The following is a 23624-nucleotide window of genomic DNA, read 5'->3' as shown; positions in this document are numbered from 1 at the left end:
TATGTCCCCTTGCCTGGCATTTCCATTCTGGTCAGACATACTGAGTATCTCCTTTCTTTGTCAGCTTGGCAGGATTCTCATCAATAGCAGCATTGGCCCTGCATACTTGGGATGTGAAGTGACAACTTTGAGGTAGGCATTTAGGAACCCTATTCACATTTCAGTGTTCTTATCCAGACAAAAGTGACTTTATTTTCTCTTTCCCTCCTCTTTGGTTAGTTCAGAAAGCTTCTAATGTTTTCTTTCTCCTCCCAGACCTGTGAGAAATGGAGAGGAAACTGGGATGGACGCCATCTGCACTTACAGAAATGACTCTGCCACTCCCGTGTTCGACCGAGTCAAGGTGTACCATGAAATAGTCAACCAGACAAATGCTTTCACCAAGATGGGGCCCTATAGACTGGAAAGATACAGCCTCTATGTCAACGGTAAGCAAATGACCTGTATTCTACCAAAGAAAATCACATGGCTCTTTGGTCACCAGAAGTTGACACCAACTTGACGGCACTACTTTACTTTTACTTTTGAATTGTGTAGAAGTACTGTAATATTTTTGGTGACATTTCCCCAGCCCATTCAGCTTGGAATTCCACATTCTCGGTGACCTCCCTAAGTATTGTCTTTTCCCTTTCTTTAGGCTACCATGAGGCCCCTCTGGAACCAAGTAAGTGTTGTATGGAAAGAATGACTTAAGGGACATAAAGAACATGGAGGTATAGAGGGAGAGGGGAAGGCTCATGTAGAGCACCGGTATGATGGATGTTTGGTGTTCCATTCTCTGTTCCAGCTGTTTTGCCCACTACAACCCAAACACCAACACCCGCCCCAGCAACTGAACACTTCACTGTCAATTACACCATAACCAACCTGAAGTACAAGGAAGAGATGGGGATTCCTAATTCAAAGGTCTTCAATTCTACAGAGGAATCCCTCACCAATCTGGTAAATACGGCTCCAATTCAATTGATGCACGTTGTGAAATGGATTGGGGTTCTCTGTAGTACTGACCATCTGAACTTTGCCTTTCTTTGTCAGCTTGATAGAATTCTCATCAATAGCAGTGTTGGGCCAGTGTTTTTGGAATGCCGTGTGGTAACTCTGAAGTAAGTCCCTTCTGATGATCTCTCACCTAGATAACAGTGACTTCGTCTCTTGGCCACCTCCTTGGTGCAATTAACATGCTTCTAAAATCCCTTCTCACCTCCTAGGCCTGTGAGAAATGGAGCTGAAACTAGTGTGGACACTGTCTGCACTTACCGAAATGACTCCACCACGCCCATCTTTGACCGAGTGAAAGTGTACGATGAAATCGTTAACATGACAAATGGATTCACCAAGATGGGGCCCTATGACCTGGAGAGATACAGCCTCTATGTCAATGGTAACAAAAGCATCCTCAAAAATTTTATATAGATAGTGTACACGTTTGCTCTGTACCTGTTAGATACACTGATATATCCTCTATGTCAATGGTAACCAAGTGGATTGGAAGTATATACGGCTGTCACTGAAATTTGTTGTCACTGATATTCTGGTGCCTTTTTAAAATTAATCTCATGAAGTTTTGTCTCTTCCCTTTCCCTAGGTTATCACAAATCCCCTGTGGAACCACGTAAGTGTTGTATGAACATTATTAGTTAGGGGCCATTAAAAACATGGGGAAGAAGAGGCAGAAGAAGGGATTGCTTTCCAGAGTACATCATTAATATGACTGGGGTTTTTGTCTTCCATTTCATTCCAGCTGTGTTGCCAACCACCACGCAAACACCAACACCAGCCCCAGCGATTGAAGACTTCACTGTCAATTTCACCGTAACCAACCTCAAATACAGGAACGAGATGGGAATTCCCAATTCAAAGACTTTCAATTCCACACAGAGAGCTCTCATCACTATGGTAAGTCCAGTTCCGTTCTATCCAATTGGTGTGAGTTGTATGTCCCCTTGCTTGGCATTTCCATTCTGGTCAGACATACTGAGTATCTCCTTTCTTTGTCAGCTTGGCAGGATTCTTGTCAATAGCAGCATTGGCCCAGCATACTTGGGATGTGAAGTGACAACTTTGAGGTAGGCATTTAGGAATCATATTCACATTTCAGCATTCTTATCTAGAAAAAAGTGACTTTATTTTCTCTTTCCCTCCTCTTTGGTTAATTCAAAAAGCTTCTAAGGTTTTCTTTCTCCTCCCAGACCTGTGAGAAATGGAGAAGAAACTGGGATGGATGCCATCTGCACTTACAGAAATGACTCTGCCACTCCCGTGTTCGACCGAGTCAAGGTGTACCATGAAATAGTCAACCAGACAAATGCTTTCACCAAGATGGGGCCCTATAGACTGGAAAGATACAGCCTCTATGTCAACGGTAAGCAAATGACCTGTATTCTACCAAAGAAAATCACATGGCTCTTTGGTCACCAGAAGTTGACACCAACTTGACGGCACTACTTTACTTTTACTTTTGAATTGTGTAGAAGTACTGTAATATTTTTGGTGACATTTCCCCAGCCCATTCAGCTTGGAATTCCACATTCTCGGTGACCTCCCTAAGTATTGTCTTTTCCCTTTCTTTAGGCTACCATGAGGCCCCTCTGGAACCAAGTAAGTGTTGTATGGAAAGAATGACTTAAGGGACATAAAGAACATGGAGGTATAGAGGGAGAGGGGAAGGCTCATGTAGAGCACCGGTATGATGGATGTTTGGTGTTCCATTCTCTGTTCCAGCTGTTTTGCCCACTACAACCCAAACACCAACACCCGCCCCAGCAACTGAACACTTCACTGTCAATTACACCATAACCAACCTGAAGTACAAGGAAGAGATGGGGATTCCTAATTCAAAGGTCTTCAATTCTACAGAGGAATCCCTCACCAATCTGGTAAATACGGCTCCAATTCAATTGATGCACGTTGTGAAATGGATTGGGGTTCTCTGTAGTACTGACCATCTGAACTTTGCCTTTCTTTGTCAGCTTGATAGAATTCTCATCAATAGCAGTGTTGGGCCAGTGTTTTTGGAATGCCGTGTGGTAACTCTGAAGTAAGTCCCTTCTGATGATCTCTCACCTAGATAACAGTGACTTCGTCTCTTGGCCACCTCCTTGGTGCAATTAACATGCTTCTAAAATCCCTTCTCACCTCCTAGGCCTGTGAGAAATGGAGCTGAAACTAGTGTGGACACTGTCTGCACTTACCGAAATGACTCCACCACGCCCATCTTTGACCGAGTGAAAGTGTACGATGAAATCGTTAACATGACAAATGGATTCACCAAGATGGGGCCCTATGACCTGGAGAGATACAGCCTCTATGTCAATGGTAACAAAAGCATCCTCAAAAATTTTATATAGATAGTGTACATGTTTGCTCTGTGCCTGTTATGTACACTGATATATCCTCTATGTCAACCGTAACCAAGTGGATTGGAAGTATATACGGCTGTCACTGAAATTTGTTGTCACTGATATTCTGGTGCCTTTTTAAAATCAATCTCATGAAGTATTGTCTCTTCCCTTTCCCTAGGTTATCACAAATCCCCTGTGGAACCACGTAAGTGTTGTATGAACATTATTAGTTAGGGGCCATTAAAAACATGGGGAAGAAGAGGCAGAAGAAGGGATTGCTTTCCAGAGTACATCATTAATATGACTGGGGTTTTTGTCTTCCATTTCATTCCAGCTGTGTTGCCAACCACCACGCAAACACCAACACCAGCCCCAGCGATTGAAGACTTCACTGTCAATTTCACCGTAACCAACCTCAAATACAGGAACGAGATGGGAATTCCCAATTCAAAGACTTTCAATTCCACACAGAGAGCTCTCATCACTATGGTAAGTCCAGTTCCGTTCTATCCAATTGGTGTGAATTGTGTGTCCCCTTGCTTGGCATTTCCATTCTGGTCAGACATACTGAGTATCTCCTTTCTTTGTCAGCTTGGCAGGATTCTTGTCAATAGCAGCATTGGCCCAGCATACTTGGGATGTGAAGTGACAACTCTGAGGTAGGCATTTAGGAACCATATTCACATTTCAGCGTTCTTATCTAGAAAAAAGTGACTTTATTTTCTCTTTCCCTCCTCTTTGGTTAATTCAAAAAGCTTCTAAGGTTTTCTTTCTCCTCCCAGACCTGTGAGAAATGGAGAAGAAACTGGGATGGACGCCATCTGCACTTACAGAAATGACTCTGCCACTCCCGTGTTTGACCGAGTCAATGTGTACCATGAAATAGTCAACCAGACAAATGCTTTCACCAAGATGGGGCCCTATAGACTGGAAAGATACAGCCTCTATGTCAACGGTAAGCAAATGGCTTTTAAGTAGATGATTTAAATTGTGTAGAAGTAATATTTTTTGCCAATGCTTTTTAAAGTAGAAATTGTAAGGTATAATTTTCGTGACATTTCCACAGCCAATTCAACTTGAAATTTAAGTATTATATTTTCCCTTTTCTGAGGCTATCCTGAAAATATAGCTCAGATACTCCTCACAAGATTTTGTCTGTGTGTATCTGTGTGTGTGCATGTCCGTGTGCAAATTTAAGTGCTGCAGTTAGAAGATGGGCTACTCCAGTCACTGGCTTACATCCAGTTTATGTTATGAGTAGTCTCACTGAAATTGATGCGAATGTAAACTTGTCCTATCAATTTCAATAAGACTGTATATGAGTAACTTAGTCTGGATGTAACCTGTCTCATAACTGTAACTGTGTGTGTGTTTGTGCACACACACAAATTTCAGTTTTACAGTCATTGGCTCACACCCACACTACAGAAGCAGTCATTAAAGTTAATGGGACCAATTTAATTGTCCTATTAATTTAAAGGGAGTACTTGGTGCTAATTTTCTGGAACCTGTCAGTCAAGCTGAGGGTAGCGGCATGCGGAACTTGAGCATGTAGCCAGCCAATCAGGAGGAGAGGAGGAGGGTCTTCACCTTCCTCCCATCCCTTCTGTAGTGGGCACATCACTAAGGATGTGTTGGCTTAAAGACAACAATCTGCAGATGGGGAACAAATAGTGCAGCTGCGGTGTAGGAGGTGTGTGTGTGTGGCAGGAGAGCTCAGTATCCACTGGGAGACCTTGAAGTTCTCCTAGGAGTGTTAGTACCCACTTTTGGGAACCCCTGCTCTGTGTCAATGGGACCCAAGTGGATTTGAACTATATAGAGCTAGCTCTGAACTCTGTTGTCACTGACACTCTACTCCCTTCATTGCCTCACCAAGTATTGTCTCCTCCTTTTCCCTAGGCTATCATGAAGCCCCTGTGGAACCACGTAAGTGTTGTATGATCATCGCGAGGTCCGGTTGCAGTTGCCGCCAGCCTGGTTGGTGGTGACTCAAAACCAGGCCTTTTTGTAAGGTGGTGCTGGGACTTTGGGATACGCCCCCTAACAAAATTAGAGCCTCTCCTTCTCTGGATGTTTTAAAGAAAAATCTAAATTCGTACCTGTTTCATCAGGCTTTTCATCTGCAGTTTTAAAGTTTAAAGTTTTAGAGTTTTTATCTGTATTTTAAAGTGCTTTAATTATGTTAATATTGTTATTGTCTTTCAAATGGTAAACCGCCTGGAGATTTTTATATGGGGTGGTATAGAAATGTGTTACATACATACATAAAAATACTGCAACCTTTTAATGAGTTTTTTGTGGACAAAACCTCTTGTGTTCGGGCCGACCTAGATTCAAACTCCACAATTGTTACAGTGTCTGATGCCAAAGTGTCCAGCAGCTCCTCTTACGTGGTGACCCTGAGTCAGTTTCAGTTTGTGACTCCTGAGGATGTGGACAAGTTGCTTGAATGTTGTGGCCTACCACCTGCCCTCTTGATCCTTGCCCATCATGGCTTATACTGTTGGGTAGGGAGGCAGTTGTAGAGGGCCTGGTAGAGATTATCTCTGAGGGAGGGCAGGATGTCTCCTTGCCTTAAGGAAGCAATTATAAGACCACTTCTGAAGAAGACTGCCTTGGATCCCTCTGAGTTGAGCAACTACAGGCCTATCTCCAACCTTCCATGGCTGGGCAAGGTAATTGAGAGTGTGGTGGCCTCCCAACTTCAAGTGGTCTTGGAGGAAACGGATTCTCTAGACCCATTTCAAACTGGCTTTTGCGGTAGAGACTGCCTTGGTTGGCCTGATGGATGATCTCCAACTGGGAATTGTCAGGGGAAGTGTGACTCCGTTGGTCGTTTTGTATCTCTTGGCGGCCTTCAATACTCTTGACCATAGTATCCTTCTGGAACGTCTGAGGGGACTGGTGGTGAGAGGCACTGCTTTGCAGTGGGTCCACTCCTACCTTTCGGGCAGGTTCCAGATGGTGTCCCTTGGAGACTGTTGTTCTTCAAAATCTGAACTTTCCTATGGTGTCCCTCAGGGCTCCATATTGTCTCCGATGTTATTTAACATCTACATGAACCCGCTGGGAGATTTGGTGCAGGGTGTTATCAGTATGCTAATGACACCCAAATCTATTTCTCCATGTCGGGAGAAGGCGTACTCTCCCTAAATGCCTGCCTGGAGGTGGTGATGGGCAGGATGAGGGATAACAAACTGAGACTGAATCCAGATAAGACGGAGGTACTTATTGTGTGGGATTTTGATCTGCCAGTTCTGGATGAGGTCACACTCTCCCAGAAGGAACAGGTACGCAGTCTGGGGGTCCTTCTGGATCCAAGCCTCTCCCTGGTGTCCCAGGTTGAGGTGGTGGCCAGAGGTGCTTTCTAGCAGCTTTGGCTGATATGCCAGCTGCCTCTGTTTCTTACCACTGACCTCAGAATGGTGGCACATATAGCACTTAGCAATAGCAATAGCACTTACATTTATATACCGCTCTATAGCCGGAGCTCTCTAAGCAGTTTACAATGATTTAGCATATTGCCCCCAACATTCTGGGTACTCATTTTACCGACCTCGGAAGGATGGAAGGCTGAGTCAACCTTGAGCCCCTGGTCAGGATCGAACTTGTAACCTTCTGGTTACAGGGCGGCAGTTTTACCACTGCACCACCAGGGCATGTTACACATATGCTGGTAACTTCCAGACTGGGCCACTGCAATGCGCTCTATGTGGGGCTGCCTTTGTACATAGTCCGGAAACTGCAGTTGGTCCAGAATGCAGCGGCCAGCTTGGTCCCTGGGTCATCTCTGAGAGACCATATTACTCTCCGGGCCTTCTCCATTGCTGCCCCTGGGCTTTGGAATGCACTCCCTGTTGAAATAAGAGCCTCCCCATCTCTGGCAACTTTTAAAAAGGCACTGGAGACATATTTGTTCACCCAGGCTTTTAATTAGATTTATAGTTTTAATACTTTCAATGTTGGGGTTCAAATGATTTTAATGTTAATTATTTTAATGTTTAAATAATTTTAATTGTAAACTGATAAATAATCAATCAATCAAACAAACAAACAAATATGCAAATCATATTAATTAGCACATGACTTGATTTGACTAGTAGGGCTTCAGTATGACAGTTCTATTTTCCATTCTCTTCCAGCTCCTGTACCCACTAAAATCCCAACACCAACCCCAGTGGTGGAACACTTCACTGTGAACTACACAGTAACCAACCTCAAATACAAGGATGAGATGGGAACACCAGATTCGAAGACTTTCAACTCTACAGAGAGAGCACTCCTTGCCCTGGTAAATCTGGGTCATAGGAACATAGGAATCAGCCATAAATTGAGTCAGACCATTGGTCTATCTAGCTCAGTATTGTCTACAGAAACTGGCAGCAACTTCTCCAAGACTGCAGGCAGGAATTCTTCTCAGCCCTATCTTGGAGAAGCTAAGGAGGGAACTTGAAACCTTCTGATCTTCCCAGAGCGGCTCCATCCCCTAAGGGGAATATCTTACAGTGCTCACATGGTCTCCCATTCAAATGCAACCAGGGCAGACCCTGCTTAGCTAATGGGACAAGTCATGCTTGCCACCACAGGACAAGCTCTCCTCTTTCGTTCCGTTCCATTCAGTTGAGGTGACTTATAGGGATAGTGGTTGGTGTTTCCTTTTGGTTTGACATAGTCAACTTCTCTTTTCTTTGTCAGCTTGGCAGAATTCTCGTCAATAGCAGCATTGGCCCGGCATACTTGGGATGTGAAGTGACATCTCTGAGGTAGGCCTTTCACAACCACATTCAAATTTCAGCACTCTTATCCAGACAAAAGTGAATCTTCCAGCCAATCTTCTCTTGGCTTCCTCTTTGGCTAGTTCAGAAAGCTTCTTCTAAGATTATTTGTCTCCTCCTAGACCTGTGAAGAATGGAGAGGAAACTGGGATGGATGCCGTCTGCGCTTACAGAAGCAGCTCCAACACTCCCGCTTTTGACCGAGTCAAGGTGTACCATGAAATAGTCAACCAGACCAATGCTTTCACCAGGATGGGGCCCTACCACTTGGAAAGATACAGCCTCTATGTCAATGGTAACCAAGTGGTTTTAAGCATTTTATTCTGTTTTGCCAGTGGAACCCAATCATGTAACTGGAATCCCAATTTCCAGACATATAAGGGTGGTTCATGTAGGACTCACACATGGGAATTTCCAACTACTCTGATTAGTTTTTCCGTGGCAGTATTTATAGGGAGCTGCAAAACAAATTTGGCATGTTTTTATGAACTGTTCATGTTTGCTTGTTTTGTCGTTGGTCAGCCTAGAGACTCTGTCAAAGGAAGGTTACAGGTACTTAATAGTAAAAATACTAGGGTTGTTCACATGACCACTGGACCACATGACATAAGTGTACCTACCTTCCCCCACATGACTGCCTGCTTCTTCCCAGCTGCACCACTCACCTGCCCACATGATCATTGCTACAGCAAGTGGTGTGGCGATCTGGAGCCTGGGGAAGCAAAGTCCAGCCTCCAGGAATCCCACAATGCACTGTGAGAGCTGCACGATGCCTTGTGGAAACTCTAGAGGTCAGGTCACTCCTTCCCTTGGCCTCTATCATTAAAATGGCTGCCGGCAGCCCAGCTGCCCACATGACCAGGCAGTGAGGGAGAAGGGTGTGCACGTGCCTTCCTACCTCACTTTTAGTCCCGGTAAAAAAAGCTCGGGCTACCCAGCCGAGCAGTTCCAGAATGGGGACCAGTCCCAGTGGTTCTCACGAGCAGCTGTACCCGGGTAGGGGTGCACTAGCCTGGGTACAGCTGTCTGTGAGAATGACCTCTCTAAGTAACAAATACATTTTAATACATTTTATTTATTTAATACATTTTAAACATTCTGTCTAATTTTCAGCTCAAGATGTCCATTCTGAGAAGCAAGTTGAGGACAATTTTAACTCTATTTAAGAGTGAACTCTTTTAACTCTAGTATTTTCTCTAGTATTTTCCTCTAGTATTTAACTCTAGTATTTTCCCACTAGAGTTGACTTGACACACCACTGGCTTGCCCATTTTACTAATGACAATCTTTTGTTTTTTCTTAGGTTATCACGAAGTCCCTCTGGAACCTAGTAAGTGTCATATAAATTTCTTAATTAGTGTCCATTATGAAAAAAATAAATAAGGAAAAAGGGGTCCTATGGAAGTGTTGCTCATGATTAGACGTCTTGACTAGGAGAGCGTCCACATGATGTTGTTTGGTTTTCTTCCCATTCTATTGCAGCTGTTTTGCCCACTACAATCCTAACCCCAACCCCAGCGGTTGAACAGTTCACTGTGAATTTCACCATAACCAACCTCAAATACAAAGAGGAGATGGGAATTCCCAATTCAAAGACTTTCAATTCAACAGAGAGGACTCTCACCACCCTGGTAAGTATTTTTGCTTTCCCGGTTGATGTGAATTGTTAGCAATACAGGTTGGAGTTTCCTGCTTACTTGACGTACTCAACATTTCTTTTCTTTGTCAGCTTGGTAGAATTCTCACTGGTAGCAGCATTGGCCAGCAATATTTGGGATGCGAAGTGACATCTCTGAGGTAGGACTTCCATCAATCTGTTAACATTCTTGCTCTGTCCATCACACAGCCAGGCAACAGGGTCTTATTCCCCTCTGGTCCGTCTCTTGGAGTCAGTTCAGAATGCTTCCCAAAGTTCTCTCTCTCCTCCCAGACCTGTGAGAAATGGAGATGAAACTGGAATGGACGCCATCTGCACCTACAGGAACAACTCCACCATACCCTTGTTCGACCGAGTCAAAGTGTACCATGAAATAGTCAACCGGACAAATGCTTTCACCAAGATGGGGCCCTATAGACTGGAAAGATACAGCCTCTGTGTCAATGGTAAGAAAGTTTGTGAAGCCTTTTAATTGGATAGATGTCAATATATGTCAATGGAAAGAAGGTTTGAGAAGCAGTTTAATTGGACAGATTATGCGTATGTGTGTATTATGTCACTAACTGAGCAAGAGAGACCTTTTAAAGTGGCAGTTCTTTTATATTTAGCAGGGGGAGAGCAACTGGCCTTATCCAGCCCCAGAACAGCATACCTCCAGTGGCTGTTGCTGGTATCTGCCTTATGTTTCTTTTTAGACTATCAAATACAAGCTTTTGGGGACAGGGGACCATCTTCTTGATGTATTATTTATTTTTCTATGTAGACTGCTTTGAGAACTTTGGTTGAATAGTGATATATAAATATTCTTCATTGTCGTTGTAGTAGTGTCACTATGATATTTGTAATTTGGTATTTGTAATTTGAGCAAATATCCTCAGCCTATCACTGTGAATATCAGAGAGATAAGCATTCTTTCTATAGCACAAAATACCTCTAAAATTGACAATGCAAAATAATGGCTAACTAGAAGCAAATTAACTATTTGCTTTCCCTTTTCCTAGGTTATAACGAAGCTCCCGTGGAAGCAAGTAAGTGCTCTACAAACACTGTTCATTATCCCCTGTTACAAAAACCATGGAGGAAAAAGAAGTGTTGATAGCAGCAAGATTCCACCAGGTGACCATCAGCTCAATCATTTCTTTTCTCCTGCATTCTGTTCTAGCTGTCCTGCCCACTACAGCCCCAAAGGTGGAACACTTCAGCGTCAATTTCACCGTAACTAACCTCAGATACAAGGAAGAGATGGCAACCCCCAACACAAAGACTTTCAACTCGACAGAGAGAGCGCTCACCACTCTGGTAAGCGTGGCCTCTTTCCTGTTGGTGGGAATTCTTTGCCATATGTGGGGGAGTTTTCTGCTAGCCGGACACATTCAACCTGTTTTCCTTTTCAGCTTGGCAGGATTCTCAGCAGCAGCAGCAGCAGCATCGGCCCAGCATATTTGGGATGCAAGGTGGCAGGTCTGAGGTAGGCCTCCCGTAACTCTGTTCACATTCCTGTTGTGGCCGTCTCTCAGCCAGACAAGAGGGGCTTCTTCTTGCTCATCTCGGGAGTCAATTCAGAATATTCTTGCTAAAATTCTGCCTTTCCTCCCAGGCCAGTGAAAAATTGGGATGAAACTGGGATGGACGCCATCTGCACATACAGAAAGAATGCTACTATGTCCGCATTTGATCGGGTCAAGGTGTACCGTGAGATAGTTAACAGGACAAATGGATTCACCAAGATGGGGCCCTACAACTTGGAACAATACAGCCTCTATGTCAATGGTAATCAAGTGGTTGGCTCAGAGCTTTCATTGGATGGATTGTGGGCTTTTTGGAGTCGTGATGGATAGGCAGGCAGGCTCAGTTATCATGGGAGCTGTATTTAACTTGAGAGCGCTAAAGAGCTGAGAAGAGGAAACTCAGGTTTATACTTCCAGATGAAAAGAGAGGAAGATTGACTTTTCCTTCCAGTTTCAGCTTTGAACCATTGACTCTCTTCACCATTTCACCAACACTTCTCTTCCCCTTTTCCTAGGTTACCATGAAGAGCCTCTTGAAGCAAGTAAGTGTTCTGTACAAATTCTTAATCAGTGTCCATTGCAGAAAAAGATCCAGTGATTTCAAGTGATCCAGCCATCCATTTGGTTAAAAACATTTAAATTTACTAAAGAGATATCACTGACTAAGCAGGAAGCAGGTTTACACACACACACACACACACACACACACACACACACACACAGCCTGTGCAAATTCGGATTTTATCCGAAATTGCCCCAAATAGATAAAATCCAAATCTGATTTTTTTAAAAAATTGGATCAGTAAAGTTGGAATTCATTCTGAAATGTAACAATTTCAGGAATACTTTATAATTTCGGAATTAGCAAAATGGAATAGGATTTCCCCCCATAGAGATGAATGGGGAAATAAAAGAAATCACTAAAATGCACTGCTAGACCCTTTAAACTTGCTGCACATGTGGGGAAGGAGGTCAGAGCCCTCTGTAGTAAATGTGAAGATAATTGATTGATCGCTTGATTTTTGGCGAATTTTTGAATTTCTTGTTTAAAATGACTGAAAATGGTGAAATTTGGCTTGTTTCAAGCCAGAACTTTACAAAAACTTCTGAAATGGAAGATCCCCCTTGGACCATAATTCCAACAGTATTTAAAGGAATCTGCTCTTTGCTTTCATGAAAAAGGGTAACAGCATGCCCTTTTAGCCCCATTTTTTATATTTCCTGAATGGATGGGCATACAGTTATGAAATCTGGCAAACATGAAGTCCACATTGGCAGGACTCTGTGTATTCTTTTTTCAAAGCTATGAGTCACTCCCCTGGTTTTTGGTGAATTTTTAAAAATTTTCTTTTAAAATGGCTAAATAGTAAAATCTGCTTGTTTCAAGCCAGAACTTTACCAAAGGTTCTGGTTCTGAAGCCCTCCTAGGACCATCATTCCACCCCCATGAAGAGGAACAAGGATATTCCTTTTATTTTATATTAATTTTTGTCTTCCTTATTTTTGTATTCAGATGCATACAGACTGTATGCATGCATACAGTCAGTAAGTACTTTGAATGTTTCTGTTTTTGTGGTTAGAAAAAATTTCTCACTTTTCCTTCTAGCTATTAAGGGATTAAAATTTGTGAAGTCCTTTTAATCCTTTTTAAAAGGTCTGCCTGTTCCTGCACTGGTGATTCCCCCCCTCCCTGATTTCCCCACTGATCACTATGGGGTAAAATCCAAATTTAAGTTGGAATTCGGATTCCAATTCCGAATCCGATCTGATATCCAATATCGCCAGAGTCCATAGAACCCAAAATTATCAAATTTGGATTAGGTTGAATCAGAATCTGATTTTGTTTTAATTTGTTACATTTAAATTCCGCTCTTTCTCCAAGGAGCCCAGAGCGGTGTACAATACATGGTTATTTTTTCCTCATAACAACTCTGGAAGTAGGTTAGGCTGAAAGTTAAGTGACTGACCCAGAGTCTATCTTGCTTCTTCAAAGTCCAGCTTTCTTATCCATAGAGTATCTTGGGGAAAACCCTTGTCCGAACGATTCTAATCTTTGTAGGTATAGACACATCAAATTTAGTTGCAAATAACAGATATTTAGGAAATGCAAAGCACACACGCAATGAAATATAAGTTTCTAATGCAAAGTCTTAGTAAACAAACTTTTACCTAGATTAATCTTCCCGAAACCAAAGCCCAGGCTTCCTATCCTTGAAGTCTCCAAACTCCTGATGAGAATCAAGCCCCTGCAGTTCGATCTCCCAGGAAGCTGCAGTCATCCTGTTGCAGCAAATGCCATTGCCACATGTTCTCCTGCTCCTGCAGCAGAGAACTTCCTTCCTTCTTCCCAGAATCCCCAGCAAGAGCTCTCTAGGTCCTACCCACCTGGTGTACAGATTGGCTGCACCCTGTAGTTCACCAGCCTGTCAGTCAAGACAAGGATTCATTTCCTGTTAACTCTTTAGAGGGAAGGGAGGCTGGTCACTGCAGGAGGGAATACCCTTCCTGAGACCACAGCAGCAGTGGCATATATACATGCATTGTCAAAAAAAACCACAGGAAGTTTTGAAGGTTTGAATCATGTAGTCGTCTGTTGTTGTTGTTTGTTTTTTTAATGCTGGGATCAGACCCAATCCCTACCACAACACGGCAGCAAGCCTGCCTATGTAGCCTCCCTTGAAAACAAGGTTAAGGGAGTGAGTGCTCTCTTGATCATGTGGCAGCTGTGAGGAGCCTGGGGAGCGGAGGGGGGATCCCCATGATGCACTGCACACTCGTGCAATGCATCATTGTATTTCTGGGGGCCGGAATGACACATCCTGGCCCAAACCCTCCCCACTACCTTGGCGCATGGGGAACCATCTGGGTGTGCGGGGAGCGTGCCCAGCAACACCGACTCGATCATCTGCGGGGAAGGTAGGTTTAACCCGCCTTCCCCGTAGACTGCCCTCTGGCCCTTCTCAATGATCGTGAGAAGGGTCTCCAAGAGTTCTTTAGCCAGGTCACAGAAAAGAGAGATAGAGAGATATAGAGAGACAGAGAGAGAGAGAGAGAGAGAGAGAGAGAGAGAGAGAGAGAGAGAGAGAGAGAACAGCAAGGCTTCAATGGCAGGACATTAAAACAATGGCCGTTCTGTTCCTCGTTCTGTTCTAGCTGTCCTGCCCACTACAGCCCCAAAGGTGGAACACTTCAGCGTCAATTTCACCGTAACTAACCTCAGATACAAGGAAGAGATGGCAACCCCCAACACAAAGACTTTCAACTCGACAGAGAGAGCGCTCACCACTCTGGTAAGCGTGGCCTCTTTCCTGTTGGTGGGAATTCTTTGCCATATGTGGGGGAGTTTTCTGCTAGCCGGACACATTCAACCTGTTTTCCTTTCCAGCTTGGCAGGATTCTCCGCAGCAGCATCGGCCCAGCATATTTGGGATGCAAGGTGGCAGGTCTGAGGTAGGCCTCCCGTAACTCTGTTCACATTCCTGTTGTGGCCGTCTCTCAGCCAGACAAGAGGGGCTTCTTCTTGCTCATCTCGGGAGTCAATTCAGAATATTCTTGCTAAAATTCTGCCTTTCCTCCCAGGCCAGTGAAAAATTGGGATGAAACTGGGATGGACGCCATCTGCACATACAGAAAGAATGCTACTATGTCCGCATTTGATCGGGTCAAGGTGTACCATGAGATAGTTAACAGGACAAATGGATTCACCAAGATGGGGCCCTACAACTTGGAACAATACAGCCTCTATGTCAACGGTAATCGATTGATTTCCAAATATTTGAGTGAATGGTTAGTTTGCATATTGCGTCCTAGTGATGGAGTTTGGGGTACATTTCTATCCAACCCTATCACTGGAGAGGACAGGATGTTTGTGTGAAAGATAGAACAAATACAGTTTAACATTGTTCTTTCAGTAATTACTCCTTTTCATTCCAGATTACCATGAAGCATACACACCCCCAACCAGTAAGTATACAGTGTTTAATCAGGGATGCTTCAGAAATTCTTAATTTCATCTTGGCGTTCCAAATTAGTTAGCCTTGTCTTCCAAGTTCAGCTAAGACTCTTCCTAAACTTCACCAAAGTTATTTTCTAAAAAGGCCCAGCCTTAGGGAGCACCACAAATGTGCCATGTGGCAATTTCAGTGTGTTTGTGTCTTCCCATCACCACATTACTGATGTGTGTGTCAATAAAACACTGGGGGACACACGCGTCATTTTGATGTGATTGTAAATTGCTGGTTTCTGAGAAGTACTGAACCAAAAGATCTTCATGGAATCATGCCTACAATCTCACATGGTCTCTTGTGCAGGGTTTTCCCAAGGAGTGCATGGGGAAAGAGATTCAGATGAACTGAAGGAACGGAAAGGGGTGGTCATGTCTGAATTCTGCTTGAATGCCATTGTTCGTTTTAGACATTCTCCTGATTAACTTAAAATTAAGGAGAAAGCACGGAGCAGAATTCAGACACACAGAAAGGGATGAGGTGTGAGAAACCTGCTAGTCTCTAGGTCCATTTAGGAGGGTGCCATAACACCTGCATCACTCGTGGGGTGTTGATGTGGGCATGGAAAAACCCACACATTCAGTGCTTCTGTGCGCTATCTTCATGTTCCATTTGTGACCTCCATTTCTCCAGCTGCCTTGCCACCCACCACCCAGGCTCCAGGATTCGAACACTTTGTGGTGAACTACACTGTGACCAACCTCAAATATAAACCAGACATGGGGGTCCCCAATTCAAAGGTGTTCAACTCGACAGAGAGAGCCCTAACCTCACTGGTAAGTTGTAGGGGTTATATTGGGGAGAAGATCAACGATTAAAAAATATCTTCAAATGCACCTTTTAAGGAGGCTTTTTAATGCTCCATTATTATTATTTTGTTATATCTGGTAGGTTCTTTAGCTTTTTATATATTTTCAGATCTTAGCTTTTAAAATAACCTTTAATTTGAACCTAATAATGATTGTGGTTTTTAGTCGGACAACTTTTTGGTTTAATTGAGTTAATGTTAATGTTATTACTTTTGTTTTATCTTGTGTCTATCTTATTGTTGTGAGCTGCCCCAAGAAGTAGTGCACTGGAGCAGACTTGAGCCCGAAACATTTCAGAGGCCATTAGAGAAGCTTTCAAAACGTTTCGGCCCTCGGGGCGGCCTCCTCGGCTGTAAGTGGCTGGGAGTACCGGGCACGCACGCACCCATCTGCCATGCATGCATGTGCATGCAACGGGCACCCGCGTGCCCAGTACTTCCAGCCACTTCTGACCAAGGACGGCAACGAGGTGGCAGGGAGGTACGCTGTCACCCTGAGGGGCTTTGATACTACGAAGCGCTGGTGGGGGAAATGCAGCGGGAGGGGTAAGTGCACCCTCCCCCATCCTTAAGGGAGCACCCCCCGTCGCCTCCGAGACACGTAGGACCGGTTCCGGGCACATCCCTACACTGGAGTGGCGCGGGGTATAAATATTTTAAGTAAATAAATAATAAATAGACTTCCCAGGTTTGATCGCAAATGGTGCAGCCAACTTGCTGGAGCTAAGCAGGTTCAGGTCTGGTCAGTGCCCGGAGGGGAGACCCCTTGGGAACGCCCTGGGTGCCGCCTCGAGTTCCACGATGAAAGGAAGATGAGGTGTAAATGCGACATATAGATACCGAAAAGGCACTCCAAATAATTTAGGGGTTCTGGCAGCTTCTCGGCTGAAGTGTTGGGGGCTGAGAAAAAAAGAAGGCAACTGCAGATTGAGAGAGGTTTGCAAAATTATGTAGGAAAAGTGGATAAAGAAAAAGAGAAACCATTCATTCATTCATTCATTCATTCATTCATTTATCATTCAATTTCTATATCACCTTTCATAAAACATATCCCAAGGTGGTTTACAACAATTAAAATGCAATAAAACACCATAAAAATCACACAAAAGCATGAAAATGAGTTAAAACCATAAAACACCAAAAAGCAACAACCATTTATTCTCCCTCTCTCTTAAGACTGTTGGGGTCACCTAACAAAACTGCTTGGCTGTAGATTCAGGACCGACAGAAGAAAGTCTTTCTTCACACAGTGCATAGTTCGTTTGTGGAACTCCCTGCCACAAGATGTGGAGGTGGCCACTATCAATATCCAACATAGCTACAGTCTTATTTTTGATTGTCTGCTTGTCAAATGCTTGTAAAATAGAGCCTCCATGTTTAGAGGCAGTGTACCTCTGAGGACCAAGTGCTGAAGAAAAACCATGGGGGGGCGGGGAAGGCTCCCTTCATGCCCTCATTGTCAGCTTCCCAGAGGTACCTGGTTCGCCTTTCTTAGAATCAGGATGCTGATTATAATAGCTAACTGAACCTCCATGTTTAGGGGCAGTCTGCCTCTGAATACCAGATGCCAGGGGCAGGGAAATCAAGAGAAGGGCTGTTGCTGGTTGACCTCAGTGGGAAACAGGACATTGCACTACGGCCAGTATGATGGGGATGGGATTGTTGCTCAGTGGCAGAGTATTTGCTTTGCATGCAGAAAGTTCAATCCCTGACAGCATCCCCAGGCAGGGAAAGACCTGTCTCTGAGATGCAGAAGAGATGCTGCCACTCAATGCAGACAGTACCGAGCTAGATGGACCGAGGTTTTGGCTCCGTTTGGCAGCTTCATATGCTCATCAGGAGCATCCCTAGCTCAGTGGAAGAGCCTCTGCATTTCAGGAGGTCCCCAGCGCAATCTCTGGCTGTATCTCCTGGGAGTTTATGTTCAGGTCTGGTCAGTGCCTGGAGGGGAGACCCCTGGGGAACGCCCCGGGTGCCGCCTGGGGTTCCATGATATCCGAGGAGCGAATCGACTTCGCAGCAGAATCGTGGCAGTTTAATTGGGAGCATTAAATGGACCATTCACATCACATTTGATGTGGCTCCTCTCCTCATTCCCTGGCTTTACACACATGGCTTTTGGTTCACATCTCCTCCCGGATTGGGAGTGTGAGTCCACATATCAGCTGCATTGACCTGGAAGTCCCTTCAGGCTATCAGGGACCAGTACAGACAGGACTCTGTTTCCCCCCGAATCGAGGCTGTGCATTCTGGCTTAGCCCGTTTTATGTCCGGCTTAAAATAATCCTCTATTTCCAGCAGCTTTTGAAAAAAAAGCCTGTTATGTCCCGCTGCTTTCCCTTGATGGGTGGAGTGGCGTTTTCCAAAACCTGGCATTTTTCAAAACTCAGTGAAGGAGCGAATCGACTTCACAGCAGAATCGTGGCAGTTTAATTTGGGGCATCAAATTGACTGCTCACATAGGGTTGCGTTTGACTGCAAAAATAGATTAATGGGGGTAATCAATCTGTCACAACCTCGTTCTCCCCCCCCCCAGCGCTTGCAGTTGTTCTTCAAACAGCAGACCATACCGAAAACAGCTGTCAAGCTCCCCTTCATTTAGCCTTGTAGAAGACCAAAGAGACAACAAGTTGCCAAGCAGCGCCCTCTGCTGGCACTTGGCGTTCCGCTTTCATTCCAGATTTTTTTTTCCAAACCTGCGAAAGTGTGAATTTTGAAAAAAGCTGAATTATCGGCAATGGCCCCTCCACACTTTGTGGGAGACGTGTCGGGGCATACCCAGAACCTCATTTTTTTTTCAACAACAAAAAAGCTGCAGCAAAAATTGCCTTTTGCTGGAACAGACCTCAGAGGGCTCCATCTAGTAAGCCATTATTTATTTATTTGTTGTTATAAATAAATCCACATTTATTTTTATCCAACTATACATGGATAAAAACACACAGAAGCAGCAATAAAACAATCATGTAAAGGCCTGGATAAAAAGCCAAGATTTAACCAGCTTTCTAAAAACCCATGTATGAAGCTGCCTCATACTGAGTCAGACACTTGGTCCATCTAGTTTAATACTGTCTACACTGACTGGCAGCAGCTCTCCAAGATTTCAGGAAGGGTTTTTCCCCCAACCCTACCTGGGTGTTTATCACACAACAGGCTTTACTGCAAGGTTTTCACACAGAAGTTTACTGCCAGTTCGAAGTTGCCCCCCAAAACTGACACAAAAAGTGGTTTTTTTTACTCTGGATATAAATCGGACTACACTCTGACATGCACTGAAAAACCCGAATCATGTGTGAAGTGCTCCCCGATAGCTCGCAGGGACTTCAGGGTAAATTTGGCCAATGTAGGAACAGAGGAAGTTGCCATACACCAAGTCAGACCCTTGGTCCATCTAGCTTAGTATCGTCTACACAGACTGGCAACAGCTTCTCCAAGGTTACAGGAAGGAGTCTCTCCCAGCCCTATTTTGGAGATGCTGCCAGGGAGGGAACATGGGGGGGGCATCCCAGCAAGCCGATGCTCTTCCCAGAGCAGCCCCATCCCCTAAGGGGAATATCTCACAGTGGTTTGTCAGGTAGTTTTTCATTCAAATGCAAACCATCATTCTCCATTCAGGAGGAGATGTGAGCGAAAGGTCCTGTGTGCAAAACTTGACTTTTACAGACGTGGCTTTTAGCTTGCATCTCCTCCAGTACAGAGGGTGTGAGTTCACATATCATCTGGATTTACCCTGAAGTTGCTGCAAACTATTGGGGAGCTCACACACACGATTCTGGTCCCCCCCCCCCGAATTAGGGCTGCACATTCTAGCTTAGCCTGAATTCTCTCTGGGGTTAAAAAATCCTATTCTTACATAAACCAAAGGAATCTAGAGCAAATAGTAGACTAGGCCAGTGGTTTTCAATTTTCTTTCTTTCTTTCTTTTTTTTACAACTTACTTGAAGGCAATCACTTATCCCACCATCCAAAAGAATAATTCATTATCAGGAGAGATTTTATCAAATCACAGCAGGGCAATACATGCCGTTTAAGCTACTTAACAACAACACTCCACTGACACGTTTAATCAGTAAGAGACCCCATTGCGAATATCCCGCGTTACTCGTGCTTTGAGAACCCTAAGGGATCAGAGATGGGCCGTTCTTTGAATAATTCTTATGATGTTCTCTTTGTCGCTCAGCTTGGACAAATCTTGGTGAAGAGCAGCATTGGACCTGAGTTTATGGGATGTCAGGCTATTACCTTTAGGTAAGAACTCTTTCTAGGGATGGCGGGAACCCTGCTTTGATCTGAACTGATGCTTTACAGGTCTTCTACATCCAGGTTCCTCCTGAAGTATGTAACTCGCTGTACAAATTAGATGTGTGCAGGGGTGTGTGTGTGTGTGCTTTTGTTTTATTTTCATGCTTATCTTTTTCTGTTTCATTCATTCATTTTGTTCTTCATTCGTTTAAGATTTATTATTTTGCTATTTTAATTCCTTTTCATTCCTCATCCACTTTTGGTGGGCTTTTCCCTTAATAAAAGAAACTTTTCCCAGCTTGTGCAAACTGCAGTTAGTGCAGAATGCAGCAGCCAGATTGGTCTCTGAGGTGTCCCAAAGGGACCCTATAACCCCGATTTGAAAAGAACTGCACTGGCTGCTAATATGTTTCTGAGCAAAATACAAAGTGCCTATAAAGGGTTGGGTCCAGGGTATTTAAGAGAGTGCCTTCTGCTAACTGGGCTGCCCCTGCTATCTGGGCAAAGAGGCACCTTTTTAACATGGCTATTCTTTTAATTTAGCAGCGGGAGAGTAACTGGCCCTATCCACCCCCAGCACAGCACCCCTTCGGTGGCTGTTGCTAGTTTCTGTCTTTTGTTTCTTTTTAGATTGTGGAATAGGAAGCCATCTTATTTATTTATCATTTTTCTATGTAAACCGCTTTGGAAACTTTTGTCGAAAAGTGGTATATAAATAGTTGTTGTTCTTCTTCTTCTTTTCACGAATCCTGCCGCTTACTGAGATTACATGGGGAAGTTCGGTTATGGATGCCACTGGCTGGTTTGGCATGCGGGAATGCGTTCCCTGTCAATATAAGAGCTTCTCCGTCTCTGGCTGCCTTAAAAACATCACTTAAGACTGACCTCTTTTCTCAGGCCTTTTGCTAGAATTTTTTTTTAATGCTTTTGTTAACACCATCTTTTAAAAATTTAATGATTTTTAAATTTTATTGAGTTTTATTTATTTGCTTTAAGTTATATACACCACCTTGAGATGCAGGTGTTAGGCAGTTTATGAATGTAACAAACAAACAAACAACCCATATGTTCTGGGATGCAGCCACAGAGTCACTACAATGACCACTACAATTCGTACCCATGCAATCTTGGGAGTCCAAGGCCACCTTTATTTGAACATCTACCACGAGCAAAGCTGTGAATTGTGGTCTGTTCTTTTCCTCAGGCCTGCCAATTCTTGGGAGAACACTGAAATGGATGCCATATGCAGCTACCGAACCAAAACCTCCGTCGTCCCGTTCGATAGAGTCAGAGTTTATCACGAGCTCGTAAACAAGACCAGTGACTTCACCAAGATGGGTCCCTATACCCTGGCCCGGAATAGCCTTTATGTCAATGGTAACTGGTGGATTTCTACAGGTTTCTACCAGATTTCTGCAAATAGTGGATTTCTATTAATTTCATAAGGTCCACTATTGACGATAAATTGTCCCACTGGCCCGCCCCACATGATGCGGATGCAAGCACCATGAGTGTGTAAATCTTTCTCACCTCTTGGTGTGCCCCCGTGCCATTTCTGACTTTATGGGATGTGCCATTTCTTAATCAGACGGGGGCAACGCACCCATTGATGTGAGAAAACAAAAACTAAAAATCCTCCAGTCTCGGATTTTGAAATCTGGGGAGGTTTCAAATTTGGGAAGGGTTTTATTTTTGGCTCTGCCCTCAAAGGATGCAAATGGCCAGTTAGCAAATATTACCTTTTCCTCTATCTCTTCTAACAATGGTCTGTTTACTTTCTAGGTTATCACAAAGTAATCTCTGTGCCTCGTAAGTATCCGGAACAATATTTAATTTTAACCAAAATGTCCTCTAGTTCAATAAGATGGAGTATTATCCGTTGCTCATTCATTCCCTGAGGGAATCAGTTTGTATGGCAAAATACTAGGGTTGATCCAAGCAATTTTGCCACAAAATTTTCAACAAAATGTGGGAATGTGATGGAAGGTTTGGAGGATGAAATAAGGGCCATTTCAGGGGTGGAGTGAATTTATTTAAGTTTTGTCTTAGGGGCTTATGGCTAGTTAGTGATGGTGGCAGGTATCCTGTCCCGCCCGCCGCCCCCCGCCATATCTTTAAACTATATCACATTTCTTTGGAAGTGCCAGGCAACCTCCCAGCCCCTGGCTCTGGCTGGCCGCCATTTTGTTTCTTGGAATACACCAGGGATGCTGCTATATCAGACACCATGTCATATTCCTTGGTGCATTCTGGGGGGAACGTTTGTTGGCTATTTTTCCAACTGTGAATGGGGGTCCCACTTGGACCAGCCCTACAAAATGCATGTCTGGACCCTGGAACCACTACTGTTAGTTTTATTCGTAAATTGCTTTGACTCCACTGATCAAGAAGATTTTTTTTATTAATAGAGAAAGAACAGAAATGTTTAGTACCTGAGCTGCCATTTTCCTTTTTCAGCTCACTTGCCCACCACTGCCCCACCTCCAGCCATGGAGCAATTCACCATTAATTTCACCGCCACCAATCTCAAGTACAAACCCGAGATGGGAATTCCCAAGTCGAAACTATTTAATTCTACGGAGAGAACATTCACTTCACTGGTGAGTCCATAACATTCCATGTACTGTTGCCTCACCAACAGGAAAGCCCTTGAAGGCCTCAGGCTGAGATAGGCCATGTGAAGAAGCTGGAAAAACAGTTTCAGTTTTGCAGAAGAAGTGTTTAGGGGGTGGGGGCTGTATGTTCTACTCAGGGACCTGAGCAGTCTTAAACCCAGATGGACTAGAAACCAGAGACAGTCCTCAGATAAGCTTTGCTCCTCGACCCCAGTCTACATTTTCTGCACTGAGCATTTCCAGTGAGGATTTAGCAAAGAAGATTTTGAATCGGGGGCGGGGGAGGGGGTGATACTTGCTGATGATTTCATATATCCAATGCATCCAACTTTATGAGCAGATAAAGGCTCATTTCAGGCACCATTTCTCACTGATGAAATCTTCTTTGATTGCCTAGATGGGGCAAATGTTTCCCAAGAGCACCATTGGGCCCATGTTCACAGGATGCAATCTCACAGCTTTGAGGTAAGGGATGTGGGGAGATTTATTTATTTACTTATTGGTGTTTTGTTGTTGTTTTCAGTGCTGAAATGTCCTGAAATGTCCTGAAAAGAAAAAGTTGCAGAAATCATTTTTTAAAAAAACTTGGAATGGGGCATATTAAGCATGCCTCTTTTTGCTGGGAAATGGCATAAAAATATCCTTAAAAATAATATCAATAACTTACATTT

At 43.9% G+C, this 23624-nt stretch overlaps 1 protein-coding gene across 2 annotated transcripts in view; it reads left to right on the top strand.

Moving 5' to 3' along the window:
* LOC128347769 (mucin-16-like) overlaps window positions 1-23624 on the top strand; it is a 50062-nt gene that overhangs the window by 8661 nt on the left and 17777 nt on the right. For both annotated transcript variants that reach the window (XM_053302862.1, XM_053302863.1), the window contains exons 10-50: window positions 65-132; window positions 256-428; window positions 638-664; window positions 788-942; window positions 1036-1103; window positions 1209-1381; window positions 1586-1612; window positions 1742-1896; window positions 1999-2066; window positions 2190-2362; window positions 2572-2598; window positions 2722-2876; window positions 2970-3037; window positions 3143-3315; window positions 3520-3546; window positions 3676-3830; window positions 3933-4000; window positions 4124-4296; window positions 5244-5270; window positions 7487-7635; window positions 8040-8107; window positions 8242-8414; window positions 9423-9449; window positions 9602-9750; window positions 9849-9916; window positions 10050-10222; window positions 10778-10804; window positions 10939-11075; window positions 11171-11244; window positions 11374-11546; window positions 11800-11826; window positions 14438-14574; window positions 14670-14734; window positions 14864-15036; window positions 15218-15247; window positions 15922-16064; window positions 20277-20344; window positions 21543-21715; window positions 22121-22147; window positions 22796-22938; window positions 23351-23418. In XM_053302862.1, coding sequence (XP_053158837.1) covers window positions 65-132; window positions 256-428; window positions 638-664; window positions 788-942; window positions 1036-1103; window positions 1209-1381; window positions 1586-1612; window positions 1742-1896; window positions 1999-2066; window positions 2190-2362; window positions 2572-2598; window positions 2722-2876; window positions 2970-3037; window positions 3143-3315; window positions 3520-3546; window positions 3676-3830; window positions 3933-4000; window positions 4124-4296; window positions 5244-5270; window positions 7487-7635; window positions 8040-8107; window positions 8242-8414; window positions 9423-9449; window positions 9602-9750; window positions 9849-9916; window positions 10050-10222; window positions 10778-10804; window positions 10939-11075; window positions 11171-11244; window positions 11374-11546; window positions 11800-11826; window positions 14438-14574; window positions 14670-14734; window positions 14864-15036; window positions 15218-15247; window positions 15922-16064; window positions 20277-20344; window positions 21543-21715; window positions 22121-22147; window positions 22796-22938; window positions 23351-23418 — 4232 coding nt within the window. The remainder of the gene's footprint in view (window positions 1-64; window positions 133-255; window positions 429-637; window positions 665-787; window positions 943-1035; window positions 1104-1208; window positions 1382-1585; window positions 1613-1741; window positions 1897-1998; window positions 2067-2189; window positions 2363-2571; window positions 2599-2721; window positions 2877-2969; window positions 3038-3142; window positions 3316-3519; window positions 3547-3675; window positions 3831-3932; window positions 4001-4123; window positions 4297-5243; window positions 5271-7486; window positions 7636-8039; window positions 8108-8241; window positions 8415-9422; window positions 9450-9601; window positions 9751-9848; window positions 9917-10049; window positions 10223-10777; window positions 10805-10938; window positions 11076-11170; window positions 11245-11373; window positions 11547-11799; window positions 11827-14437; window positions 14575-14669; window positions 14735-14863; window positions 15037-15217; window positions 15248-15921; window positions 16065-20276; window positions 20345-21542; window positions 21716-22120; window positions 22148-22795; window positions 22939-23350; window positions 23419-23624) is intronic.

Source organism: Hemicordylus capensis, chromosome 2 (assembly GCF_027244095.1).
Source record: "Hemicordylus capensis ecotype Gifberg chromosome 2, rHemCap1.1.pri, whole genome shotgun sequence".
In the NCBI taxonomy this organism is placed as follows: Eukaryota; Metazoa; Chordata; class Lepidosauria; order Squamata; family Cordylidae; genus Hemicordylus; species Hemicordylus capensis.
The sequence above is the reverse complement of the archived record's forward strand: the minus strand, read 5'-3'. Positions and strand labels throughout refer to the sequence as shown.